The sequence below is a fragment of the Bombus pascuorum genome, chromosome 9 (assembly GCF_905332965.1).
Source record: "Bombus pascuorum chromosome 9, iyBomPasc1.1, whole genome shotgun sequence".
Taxonomy (NCBI): Eukaryota; Metazoa; Arthropoda; class Insecta; order Hymenoptera; family Apidae; genus Bombus; species Bombus pascuorum.
In genome coordinates this window covers 6,302,090-6,315,303 of record NC_083496.1, presented here as the reverse complement: position 1 = coordinate 6,315,303, position 13,214 = coordinate 6,302,090, and the positions used below count along the sequence as shown (strand labels likewise).

The window sequence follows — 13,214 nt, the reverse complement described above, 5'->3', positions numbered from 1 at the left end:
TTTAGTTCCCACTTATATTTTGTAAAAAACCCATTTTATTTATATATTATATATTTTATATATGTATAACGTAACTGAGTTTTTAAATTAATACAAGAATAACTTAGTAGTTAAAATTGAAGTAATGGATTCACAATACAAGTTGGTATTTTCTATCAGTTACATTATATTACATGATTTTTTATTAATTTAATATGTATACCTAAAATAAATTTTCATATAACAGATGCATTATAAAATATAAAATTTTAAATTTGTATATATATAAGTAATTAGTCTTTTAAATACATTATTTAGTTTAACATAACCTTTTTACTTCCATTTCTAAATAATATCGCATTATATAGAGATAAGTTTATATCGTCCTAAGCCAATATAGCACAATATATTATTAACTATGTTTTAAACATACTTTTAACAATTTTTCTTTGCAATAAAATTTAATTAAATATAAATTACAGAATTATACATCCTGTGAAATATTTACAAGACCACTTGGTATGTATATAGTAATACATTAATTTTGTAAATTACACTTAAATTACTATTTTTATAAACAATAATTGAAAATTTGAAGGCACAAGATATTCGACCAGATGGTAGACAGTTTTTATCTTTTCGCCCAATAAGTGTAAATATATCATCAATTACTCATGCCGATAGCTCAGCTATATTCAAAATTGGTAACACAACAGTTGTGTGTGGTATTAAAGCAGTAAGTAAAATCCACTGGATATTTTTGTTTATATTCTATTTATTTGTACTTATAGAAATGAATATTAAGAATATAAAATCGAAAGGTAAAAAATAATATAAAAATCTTAATTTTTTATAGTAATAATTTACTATTTTTATATGTGAATATATAGATATGTATCATAATTCCTATTACAATAAAATACAATTATAGGAGTTAGCAGCACCTAAGGCAGAATCTCCGGAGTGTGGTTACATTGTGCCAAATATTGAACTTCCTCCATTATGTTCTCCCAAATTTCGGCCAGGCCCACCAAGTGACCAAGCACAAGTCATTACAAAATTAGTAGAAAATATTTTAAGAAATTCAGCAGCTATTGATTTAAAAGATCTTTGTGTCTATAAGGGTAAACTAGTATGGGTCTTATACTGTGACCTTGTATGTATTAACTATGATGGTTCAATAATTGATGCTTGTATTGGAGCATTGACTGCTACACTTAGTACTTGTAAGTTTTAAATAATTTAAAATAATATGGTTTGAATATACTTACACTACACACCTTCAATATATACATTTTTTTTATAGTAACCTTACCTGAAACACTTTATAATGTAGAAACTGGAAGAGTATCTGTAAATTCCACAAAAAAAATAAGGTTCCTGGTTAAAGCATTACCGGTTTCTATAACTTTTGCAATATTTAATGAGTAAGTTATATTTAATTTGAAATCCAACGTTAGAATAGTTAACAAATGAAATTATGAATTCATATTAATATTTTTAGTCAATTATTGGTTGCTGATCCTACTGATGATGAAGAAAGTTTATGTTTAGGAAGATTGACAATTGTAATGAATGAAGAAAAGATATGTTGCATACACAAACCTGGTATAAATTTATTTGCTATTTAAAGAAGTAAATTTAAGCATATTGTATTTATTATTGAAGCTAATATAATATACTATATATTCTTTATTTAGGTGGAATCCCAATTTCACAAGATTTATTTTCAAAAAGTTTAAGTAAATGTAAAAAAAGAGCAGAATTGATAAGGTCATTAATTGATGCTGCTATATCAACAATCAAACAAGACACTTTTAAATAAATGAAAAATTGTACAAAATTTTGAAGTATAATAATAAACCTTTTTATAATTATTTTGTAGTGTTTATGAACAAAATATTTAATATTTTCCCAATATCTCTAAGTTAATACCAGTGTATACTATTGTATACTATTAACTATTATTTATATTTAGTATTGTGTATCACTATATAAAATAAAGTTAGCTTATAAATCGAAATAATTGATAATAGTAATGTCTTACGCAAATCACACAAGCAACTTACAGAAAAGGTAATCTTTACAGAATAATTTAAAAATAAATAATGAAATGTTAATACAAACTAGTTTTCTTCATAATACGTAAAAACTCTTCTTGAGAAACTTCTCCGTCTCCATCTTTATCTGCCTCATCAATCATTTCTTGTAGCTCTTCATCTGTAAGATTTTCTCCTAATTCTCGAGCAACTCTTTTTAAATTTTTAAAAGTTATTTTTCCTGTATTGTCATCATCAAAAAGACGGAATGCTTTTAAAACTTCTTCTTTTGTATCCTTTTCTAACATTTTTGTAGACATTAAATTTAAAAATTCTTCAAATGATAATGTACCAAGACCATCTGGATCAACATCAGCTATAAGTTTTTTTATCTCTTCCTTTTTTGGTTCAAATCCAAGAGCTCTAATAGCCACTTTAAGTTCTTTGGTAGCTATTCTTCCAGTGCCATCTGGATCAAATAAGTCAAATGCTTCTTTTATATCATTTTTTTGTTCAGCAGTCAATTCCATTTTTGGTACACCTCTTTTTCTAGTTCCAATTGTAGTTTGTCTTCTAGAAGTAGAAGCCTAAAGTAAAATCAGAAACATATATAAAATTTTCAAGAACATAAAAGGTAATAAAATAAATGATAAAATGAGATACATACCATATTTAAAAAATTAATTGGAGAGTACAAAAATATAACTAATATTTTTATATTTCATAAAAATCAGTTACTTTTTACATAATCACCAATTAAATTTTAAATTCATTTTTGTAAATTTTGTTACATATTGAAAAACATTTTAGGAAAATTAAAATTTCTTAAAACTTATATTTACGATTTTTTATTTGTGTTGATTTAACAGGATTATTAAATCAAAAGGATCGAAGTTCAACCATTTAAAGGTTTATTTTATGGAATAAACAACAGAGAGCGTGACGTATGTATGTATATGTTTAAAATAAATGTACTTGAGTAATATATTATTTATTCTATATTTCTGGTTTATTTATATCAACAAAATATGTTATATATTTTAAAATTTAAAATATTTCAGTGTACGAACTGTTAGTAGAAATTAATTGCAATAAATACTCATTATTTTGTATTGTATATTAAAATACCCAACTTCAAATTTTGCTGTGGTAACACTGTATTATATAAGAACATTGTACATTCCATCTAGCAATTACAAAGGAATATTTTGTACATAAAATGTATGAACCAGTGGTTTTAAAAAAGAAACAACCACGAACTTTGAGTGGAACTCCGGCTGCTAAAACGTTTGTAATTGTAACTTTAATAAAAATTTTTATTCCTACTGCATTGTTCTATGTACTTAGGTGAATATTCCTTATAACTTTATAATAATTAACTATTATTTATGTATTATGTATTAAAATTCTTTTACAAGTTTGAAATATTGCATATAAAAATTATATATATTATATAAATAGTATATATATTATAAACATTTAATTTATGAAACAGACGATATATTTAACCTTATCATGCATTGTTGAAACAACTATGAAATCAACAAGTTTTGGTGAAATAGTGAATACTACAATTCTTAAATGTATAATATTTAATGTTTAACATATTATATTACAGTGAATTTAGAATAAATAACAAAAAACTTATTGCTGAACTTGAAGAAGGTTATCGTAATAGAAAAAAGACTTTCTATGAAGAATTTAAGGAAACACAGGAGTTCTGGAATGCACCAATATATCAGAATGTTGTTTCGCAAATACTTAATAAAGAATCACAAGGATTATTAAATACTGACAACTCTAATTCACCTTCAGAATAAGTTAAAGCCAATAATTAATTGGTTTGTACATCAAAACATTTTATTAAAAAAGTAAATCTATTTTAATGTAATAATAATTTGTGAACTTTATATTATGGAGATAGATAACATTTAAAAAGAAATAATATGAAAATACATCTCCTATGTATAGATATCAAATACTTTCATTTTATAGTATTTAAATAATGTAATATTCAGTAAAATAAATTGTTTAATCTATAAGATGTGTTGAAATATTATTTAGAAATTGTTATTTTTTTGTAATGTTTCTTAACTTTTAATATTTGATATAAAAAATATACTTATACATAAAATATTAATATAATATTAAATATAATACTATATTTATATTTACTATATATATTTATTACAGTATACCTAAGAAAATAGAATTTCTTATATATCATTTTTGAGAAACATAAAATGAATGGACAGCTTGAAAAAAATAAACTTTTATATAATATATCTGTTTTGAATGAAGATGACAGTATATTAGATTTTAAAAGCCCAGAACAATCTCCTAAAGCAAATCCAACTGAATTCAGTCATTGCGACTTACATAAAAAAAAAAAAGCAGCTGTAAAATTCAAGAATTCTGTTACAAATCACAAAGGAGAAAAGTATAGACAACAGCCTGAGAGAAAAAGAAGTTCACAACAGCCTTCGATAGAATCATCATTTTTTAAACCTAAAACTAATTGTGATGATTCCTCTACTGATGTAAAAGTAGCTCTTGTATGTCCTTTATGTTTTAAAACATTTAAAGATCTCAACTCTCGTTCATTACATATGAAGATTTGTGCATTCAAGAATAATATTACCACGAAAAAATTATTAGATGCCATTGAACTTCAAAAGCGACAAGAGAATGAAAGAAAATCATTAGGTTTGCTTGTTGCACCTGTAGTACAAGATAAAAAGAAACCAACTCCATCATGTAGAAAAGTATGTAATTTTTAATATTAATTATAATTATGAAAAGATTTCTTAAATACTTAAAATAATTTTCATCCATATTTTTCTTTTATGAAATATTTACAAATTTATATAGAATTTATGTGAAGAAACTGATCTTCAACTTGCATTAGCATTATCAAAATCTCTTCAGGAAGCAGAAGAATTAGATAAAATTAATGAAATTGAAAGTTTACCTAAAGTATTAAATCAATTTGTACCAGAAATAAATAAATCAGTTTACGAAGGCCAGTTGGAAAAATTTGGATTCGCAAACAGTAAACCCCCATCATTAATAAAAAATAGAAAGAGTACGTTAAATTAAAATGTATATTTTTCTCTTAAATAAAATTAAACTAATAGCTTTAATACTTTTTCCTAATAGAAAAGAATAATGAAAGAACTTTACTTCAAACACGTTCTCAAGAAGAGAGAAATCATATTTTAACTGAAAAAATTTCAGAAATTCTAATGGGAAATGAACCAGTTACTCAAAATGAAAATGAAGCAATTAAGTGTAATCGTATGATTGAAAAAAAAAATAATCTAAAAAGTCATTCTCTTCAGGAATTTTGTGATAAGGTATGAATACTGCTTGATTATATTTTTACAATTTATGCATTTACTTTTTATTATATTATATTTTCTTTCTATCGTTCAAAAGGATGAAAAATTATGGAATAAAGCTAAACTATCTTCAGATCAAAAATGTTTTTACATATCAAGTTTATCAAATTATATAACTCCAGGAAAAAAACAAGTAGTAAGTAAGATAAATAATAAATCTGTTAATATCATAAATTACATTTTTATAAATATTTTTACGATATTACAAACCATACTAATATTGTATTTATAGAAAGAAGAAACGATTTTAGATTTTGCAAATACATGCAACATCTATGATATAGAATCAAATCAATACCAAACAAAGCTTTGCAATCATAGTAAAAAAATACATGAAATATCGCATACAGAAGCATGTTTTGTAAATGAAAAATGCGAAAATTATCAAAATATACAGTTTACTGATACCATAATAACAAACTGGAGTAATACATTAAATGATAGTTCTGCAAGTGATATAATAATATTCGTTGACAACGATAAATATATTTGGGCACATAAATTAGTTCTCTATGTACAGTGTTCAAATATACTACTTGATGTAACACCTAATGATACTTTATTCTTCACTAAAATTAAGGAAAAAATTTCTTGGGGAAATATATCTTATAATATTGCTTTAGCATTTTTGGAATTTATTTATTGTGGAATTATAAAAAAATATTTAGATGTTTTGGATGATTTAGCAAGTTTTCCATTTTTAAGAAATCTAGCAAGGAAATATAAAGTAACAAAATTATTTGTTTTCCTAGAAAAGAAAGAAGTTGAAATTAAACAAATGAAAAGTCAAACGCATAGTAAACAGGACCAAGAACTAATTTCTAAGGAGAAAGATAACTTGGAATTAACCAATAATAATATACAAAATGTATTCTATGACATTAATAATTCCAAATTGGATGATGGTGAAAAATTAAATAAGTGTCACTTAGATAAGTACATAAATAAACCAGATTTTGTTGAAATAGAATTGAGAAAAGATACATGTACAGATAAATTATTGCAAGAAGAAATTAACTGTTTAAGTGATACAAATACTATTCGAAATACTAATACATCTCCTGATTTATTTGATGATATCAATAATATAACACAGAGTGAAGTAATAAAGAATAAAACAAAATATGTTAATGAAGTCACAAATAGTAAAAAAGCAAAAGATAATAAAAGTTCTAACTTAAGTGGCTCAGTTAATCAAGTAATGATTGATCCTGCTAACATTTCTACATCTGGAAATACAATATTTAAAAGTACTGAACAAGATATAAATTTATTTTCAGATACAACCTATTTTGCTACACCAAAAAAAGATCGTTCAAATATACTAGAGTTAAAAAGTAACCTTAGTATATTTATTGAACAAATTCAAAGAGAAAATGCAAGATCAGACTCTGATATAGAGTCTGATGTTTCGGTATTACCAACATGTTCTAAGTTATACAGAAATCCATTCAATATCGAACAAAATGATTCTCTCAAGGACACTATTATAAAAGAAACATTTAATGCAAAAAGCGATATTTTAAGTATATTTGATTGTAATACAATTCCTGAATCAGGTATCAAAATGTCATACGAAGAAAATAATTCAGATATATGTCGTAGTTTTGAGTCAATAGATAGTATAAGTCAATCATCTGGATCTAACATAGAAAAATGTAGAAAGAGGTGTAAGAATAGTTCAATAAACAAAAGTATGAATAATGCGCACAAGCATCTACAAGATGAAATAATACATTCTATATCTAAAGAAAATGAAAATGAAAATAATGTATTTTCAGATTCTAATACAGATTCTATTGCAGAAAATGAAATATCTATGTACTCAAGATACAAAAAAGAACATGAAAATGAAAATAATGTATTTTCAGATTCTAATACAGATTCTATTGCAGAAAATGAAATATCTATGTACTCAAGATACAAAAAAGAACATGAAAATAATAGTATAGTAAAATATCGAAATTTTATACAGAAACATATATCAAAAAATAACGTAAAAACTAATATAACATATGATGAATACCAAGAAAAGAACAATATAGGCAATGATATTTTACTATTAGATATAGACAGAGACTCAGAATTTCAAATAAATCAGATAAAAAAATGCGATGAGAATGAAGATGAAACTAAAAAAATAATTTCTGATTTTGAAGAGGATAAAAAAATGTCTCAGCAAAATCTGTGTAATTTTAACAACAAGTACGTTACATTTGATGAGAATAATTACTTCTGTACAAATACTGAATCTTTAAATACTCAAAAAGATGTTCTTAAAGACCGAAGACTGAATAATTCTGATAAATTAAGATACAGTAAATCAGAAAGTAATATAGATTTACAAGCAGTTAAAACAAATTCATTCACATCATTAGAATCAAGTACAAATAAGTATAATTCAGTAGAAACCTCAATATTGGTATGTTCCAGTCCTGAATTAGATTATAATGTCTTAGAGATGCATAAATGTGAAGAAAAAAAGAGAAATACAAGTGGTTCATATTGCAAAAGCTCTGAAGATAATAGTCATGTTTTTGAGAATGATACTTATTTAGCAAATGCTTACATTGATAATAGCGATGATAACATTAATACTCCATTGTTTACCAAAGAAGTAAATCAATTAGGTAAACAAATTGTATTCATTGTAATAATTAATAAAAATAATAAATTAACAATAATAATGATTCTTTTGCAGAAAAATTCAAGAGTAATGGAAGGTCATTAAGTACAAAAAAATATAGTAGAAAATTTCAAAGAAAATCACTATCAGAAACAAGTTTACATATTGATACAAGATATACTAAGAATGATATATCTGAATCTTATAATAATTCTCAATGTATATGTAATTATAAAGAAAAGTTGAAGGCAATTACGTCACCTGAAATTATTCGAGATAGCATCACTCCTCCTCCTAATTATAATGACATGAAAACATCTGAACTTCAGGTTAACGAATTATATTATTCTAATATATTAATATATACATTTATCATACATTTTAATATATTAATTTGATTTCAGATGGAATTAAATAAATATGGATTGAAGATACAGAAACGGAAAAGGGCAGTAAAATTATTAACGTACATTTATAACGAATTGCATCCTACAATTAATACTTCAAAGGATATAGAATCTGAATTGACAATAATAAGTAGTGAAGATGATGAACCACCACCAAAAAAAACAAATAAAAAAAAGGATGATGTTGATTGTATACATAATTATGAATCTCAATTAACATCCTCCTCCATAAAGTATATTGCATATACCTAATACTGATTTCATTATTTAAATCTTAAAATATTTTCATAAATTAATAGAAATTCCATAATTTTTGAACAGCGCAGATAAACAATTATCAATAAATACAATTGACGAAATAAATCAATTTGATGAACCTGAATTTACTCCAGTAATTGATAATGCATCAAATATTAAAGATATGTTTTTAAAATTTCTTACTACTAGAACTGAACTATATAATAAAATTTTGGCTTACGAACCAATATGCATTAATTCTTTGCATTCTATGTTAAAGACAGAAGGTTTCAAATGCAGAATGAGTACCCTTACGGATTTTTTAGATGAACAGGTATCTTTCTATTCTTTTTAAAGATGTGAAACATTGAATTACATTCAATGTAATAAAATTCTAATCTTTTCAGTGTATTACATTTTATGTTCAAGAAACAAAATAGAAAAAGGTAAACTGATTTTCAAGTAAAAAATATACGCGTTTACATATATTAAATGATTGAAATACGTGCATGTATATTAATTATAAATAAATTTATTAAAAATTAAATAGCGTTTTACTAAAAAATAACATTAATTATTAATATATTATTGAAAACAAATATCACTGTATATGTTTACACGTAATAATGCTTATTTCGATGTATAAATCGAATTTCATTTGCTTTTTTAATTTATTTAATATGTTGTCTTTTTGAAGAATTATGTAAAAATTTATAAAATTGTTAACAATATTTAACTTATTGTTCTACATTATCACATTTTGTACATGATATAATTAATTGTATTCTATTTAATAAAAAAAAGTTGATTACTGAGCTTTTTCAGTGGCTAATAGCATTATAAGATAAATACAATCTCTTCTGAACAACAAGCAATTACAAAAAGTAACCAATTAATTAAGTTGAATATAAATAATTAACACGAGAACATGTCATAAAAAAATATAATATAATTAATTTGTTGAATTAAATAATAATTTTTATGTTTATAATATTATTTAACTAATACGAGGTAGAAGACAATTTATTTCAGGTTGAAGAAACTCCATCACAACAGCTGATACCATCTCATCAAGAATGCCTTTCAAGGCTTCAATATCTCTGAAAATAGTTATACAAGGTTAATAAATTACCTTAAAATTATTTATACTATAACTATAAAAAATATAAACAACTTACTGTTCATCAGGAGAAGCACATAATTCACTGTAATATTTAATTTTGGGCTCAGTGCCGCTAGTTCTTAACGTTATAACCAAGCCATTTTTAAATGTAAATGTTATCATTTGACTAGATTTTGAAGTAGGTAGAACAGCAGTATTTTCTGGTTTTGTGTTATCATAGCCAGTTGTCAGATCACGCACACCTATTATAATATACTTCCCATTAAGAATATTTGTTGGATACTAAAAAAATGTTTAAAGTTAAAGTAATAGCATTGATATTCTATACATATACATATGTGTATTTCCTTACTGTATTTGGTTTGCCAGAGTATGTTCGTAATCTTTCAAATATTTTCTTGATTACACTTGGCTCATGACAAATCCAGTATGAATTTTTAGAAATATGGTATCCATATCTAAATCAAATACATTTTTTTAATAAACATATATGTAAAGTGTGAAATAATAAATAGAATACTCATTCAAATATATATTTCAAATGTAAAATGTGCGATAGCATACTGAGTATATATTTCGTTTAACAAGTCGTGAAGAGTGAGTCCCATAGTTTCAAGATAGGCTGATAATTCTGCTATGTGCATTCCAGCACTTATGCCATCTTTATCACGAACTTTTGAACCACACATAAACCCTATAGCCTCTTCATATGCAAACAAAACTACTTTACCCATTTTTTCTAATTCTACAGTTCTATTACCCATCCACTTAAAACCCGTTAAAGTTTCCTTTAGAAACAAAAAGGAACATATAAGAATAAAAATAACAAAAATACTTCAAATTTATTTTCATCATACTCACTTCAAAATTAAATCCTTCGTGTTTAGCCATTGATGCTAAAATTTTACTTGACACTGTTGATGCCAACATGTATACATTTGAGAAATCTGTATCAGGATGTTGTACTTGATACTTATGCATCATCCACCATCCCAAAAGTGCTCCCAATTCATTACCAGAGAAAATATACCATTCATCACTATTATAGAAATGCAAAAACTTATTAAATCGTAGATATGTATGTACATTGTTAAAAAAAGAAACAAATAACATACTTTTTCATTTTTGTAGCACAAGCTAGTCTATCTGCATCAGGATCATTGGCAAGAATAACAGAAGAAGAATTTTTATCTGCTACTTGTATGCTAAGATCTAAAGCACTTTTTCCTTCTTCTGGATTTGGAAATTTAACAGTTGGAAATTCTGGATCAGGTAACTTTTGTTCCTCAACTACTATAAATGGCTGTAATATATAAAATAAAACCTTAATGAATTAACTGACATAGAATACAAGTATACAATTTCTTTGATATATAATAAAAATTAAAACCATTATAACAATACCTTAAAATTTGCAGCATTAAAAGCTGCAGTCATATATTGATATCCTACACCATGCATAGGGGTGTAAGTAAATTTTAATATTGTATTTTTATTTACTTCTGGATATAAAACAGTTTCTTTGAGATCATTAAAATAAGATTGCATAACATCATCCCATGGATCTCGATATAAAGAACTGCGATGAACTTTTGTTACTTCCCATGAAGATTCCATTGGTTCAAGATTTTTAAGTATATATTTTTGGATTTCTTTATCGTGTGGTGATATTATTTGTGCACCATTTTCCCAATAAACTTTATATCCATTATCATTTTTAGGATTGTGAGATGCTGTAATCATTATTCCAGCTGCACACTTATATTTTAATACACCATAAGGTATAAAGGGAGTTGGTACAACTTTTGAAAACAGATATACTTTTATATTTCTTGCCACAAAAATTGCAGCAGTCAATTCTGCAAATCTAAAATAATATGTAAATCTTACATAACATTAATAACATTTCACAGACATAATCCATATTTATGTAATATATAATAAATCAAATAGATTCTATAATAACTAATAATTATAAATTGAATATCCTGATTAACCTTTTACTGCAATGACGTCCATCATATCCTATTATGACACCTTTTTCAGTTATATCAACAATGCTATCAAGCAAATACATTGATAATCCTTGGCCAGTTTGAACTATAACTAAATCATTCATTTGACTATATCCAGGACCCATGCAACCTCTTAAGCCAGCTGTACCAAATTCAAGCCTTTTTAAAAATAAATTAAACAAAACTTTATTATTATTGTTAAGGATTAGCTCTTGAATTTCATGTTCAGCAACTGCATCCTAAAACATATTTCATAAACAATACAAATATTTAAAGATTAACATAAAAAATACATTTTATATAAAATATCATTAAATTAGAAACCTTGTTCCATTTTAACCATTCATTAATTTTATTATCCAACTCAATATTTCCAGTATTAACAGAAATTTTTACAGCCATGTTAAAAATACATATATCCCAATATAGAATAACCTAAAACATAATTTATAATTATGCATAAAATATTTAATATATTATCCATATTAATTGTACTTAAAAATGTAAACAATAGGCGATGGAGAAGTAAATTTCTATGGTTTAAAAAATAATGTATTCTTGTATCATAATAGAGATATATACGGTAACTGAAATAACGATCGCAAACGGACATCAATGATCAGTAATAATTATTGTTCATAATCAGTAATTATCATTAACAAATATTGCATTGCTATTTTTATAATTGTAATTAACAAATTTAAGTAAAAATAGAAAAAGATAGATAGCTTGCAAACATATGTAGAAAGTCATATTAATATTGAAATATTATTAATATATATTTATGTACATGTATACATGGAGGGTAAAATAATTATAATACAGTAATAAATTCATTGGTATCTACTAAGAATTAAAATACCTACGAATGAAATAAAACGTACCTCAAATAAATAATAAAATGACAAATGTATAATGAAAAACTGGAACTCACGTAAAGATAATCTGAATAGTACGTTAGATATTGACTAACCTGTTATCAGTATATATCATAACCGTAACACAAATTAGTTGATTCTTTCAATGCGAATTTTTGTTAAATGTTAATTTTTCAAATATTTAATGGACAATTTATATTAATTTATAAGTTGAGTATACAAAATAAGTTGTTTCTAATTTGTAGAACATTTTTCGGCTGTAAGCGGTAGCCAGTTCAATATACATGAGGTATGTACATATACATGTAGAAAATTTATTCAGATTGTTTTTACTTTCAAGAGAATGTACGTAACAATGTTTGTGCGGGCTGTTTAAATTGTTGTATTTATTTATATTGTTATTACATAGTTGACTTAATAGATCGATCAGAGATGACGGAATTTACTAATATTAAAATGCTACTAGACAAGAGGTTACATTTCAACCTCTGATTTCAACCTACTATACT

The 13,214-nt window shown here is 24.8% G+C and overlaps 4 protein-coding genes across 10 annotated transcripts; 2 read left to right on the top strand and 2 right to left on the bottom strand.

Annotated features, from left to right (window-relative positions):
* The first annotated feature begins 49 nt into the window (after nucleotides 1-49).
* LOC132910720 (exosome complex component RRP43-like) lies at nucleotides 50-1,820 on the top strand. The gene is made up of 7 exons (XM_060966621.1): nucleotides 50-141; nucleotides 462-498; nucleotides 578-715; nucleotides 911-1,205; nucleotides 1,286-1,406; nucleotides 1,484-1,587; nucleotides 1,680-1,820. The coding sequence occupies exons 1-7, from the start codon at nucleotides 125-127 to the stop codon at nucleotides 1,802-1,804; spliced, it is 837 nt and encodes a 278-aa protein (XP_060822604.1). The 5' UTR covers nucleotides 50-124; the 3' UTR covers nucleotides 1,805-1,820.
* Nucleotides 1,654-2,894, bottom strand: LOC132910722 (uncharacterized). The gene is made up of 2 exons (XM_060966625.1): nucleotides 2,686-2,894; nucleotides 1,654-2,605 (listed from the first exon to the last, which is right to left on the bottom strand). The coding sequence occupies exons 1-2, from the start codon at nucleotides 2,686-2,688 to the stop codon at nucleotides 2,096-2,098; spliced, it is 513 nt and encodes a 170-aa protein (XP_060822608.1). The 5' UTR covers nucleotides 2,689-2,894; the 3' UTR covers nucleotides 1,654-2,095.
* Nucleotides 2,888-9,609, top strand: LOC132910714 (reticulocyte-binding protein homolog 1-like). 7 transcript variants are annotated; one of them, XM_060966609.1, is made up of 12 exons: nucleotides 2,888-2,962; nucleotides 3,209-3,365; nucleotides 3,637-3,889; nucleotides 4,212-4,783; nucleotides 4,890-5,103; nucleotides 5,178-5,374; nucleotides 5,457-5,555; nucleotides 5,652-8,049; nucleotides 8,121-8,374; nucleotides 8,450-8,685; nucleotides 8,774-9,023; nucleotides 9,097-9,236. In XM_060966609.1, the coding sequence occupies exons 4-12, from the start codon at nucleotides 4,262-4,264 to the stop codon at nucleotides 9,127-9,129; spliced, it is 4,203 nt and encodes a 1,400-aa protein (XP_060822592.1). In that variant the 5' UTR covers nucleotides 2,888-2,962; nucleotides 3,209-3,365; nucleotides 3,637-3,889; nucleotides 4,212-4,261; the 3' UTR covers nucleotides 9,130-9,236. The 7 variants fall into 7 exon arrangements, with proteins under 7 accessions (XP_060822592.1, XP_060822590.1, XP_060822593.1 ...); XM_060966607.1 differs by having other exon boundaries at nucleotides 2,888-2,966; XM_060966613.1 differs by lacking the exon at nucleotides 2,888-2,962 and adding an exon at nucleotides 3,061-3,080.
* Nucleotides 9,610-9,618: 9 nt separating this feature from the next.
* LOC132910717 (phosphopentomutase) lies at nucleotides 9,619-12,308 on the bottom strand. Its single transcript, XM_060966617.1, has 9 exons — nucleotides 12,152-12,308; nucleotides 11,810-12,066; nucleotides 11,217-11,679; nucleotides 10,928-11,115; nucleotides 10,674-10,851; nucleotides 10,377-10,600; nucleotides 10,165-10,270; nucleotides 9,868-10,094; nucleotides 9,619-9,789 (listed from the first exon to the last, which is right to left on the bottom strand). Exons 1-9 carry the CDS (start codon nucleotides 12,227-12,229, stop codon nucleotides 9,687-9,689), a joined length of 1,824 nt encoding a protein of 607 aa, XP_060822600.1. The 5' UTR covers nucleotides 12,230-12,308; the 3' UTR covers nucleotides 9,619-9,686.
* Nucleotides 12,309-13,214: the final 906 nt, after the last annotated feature.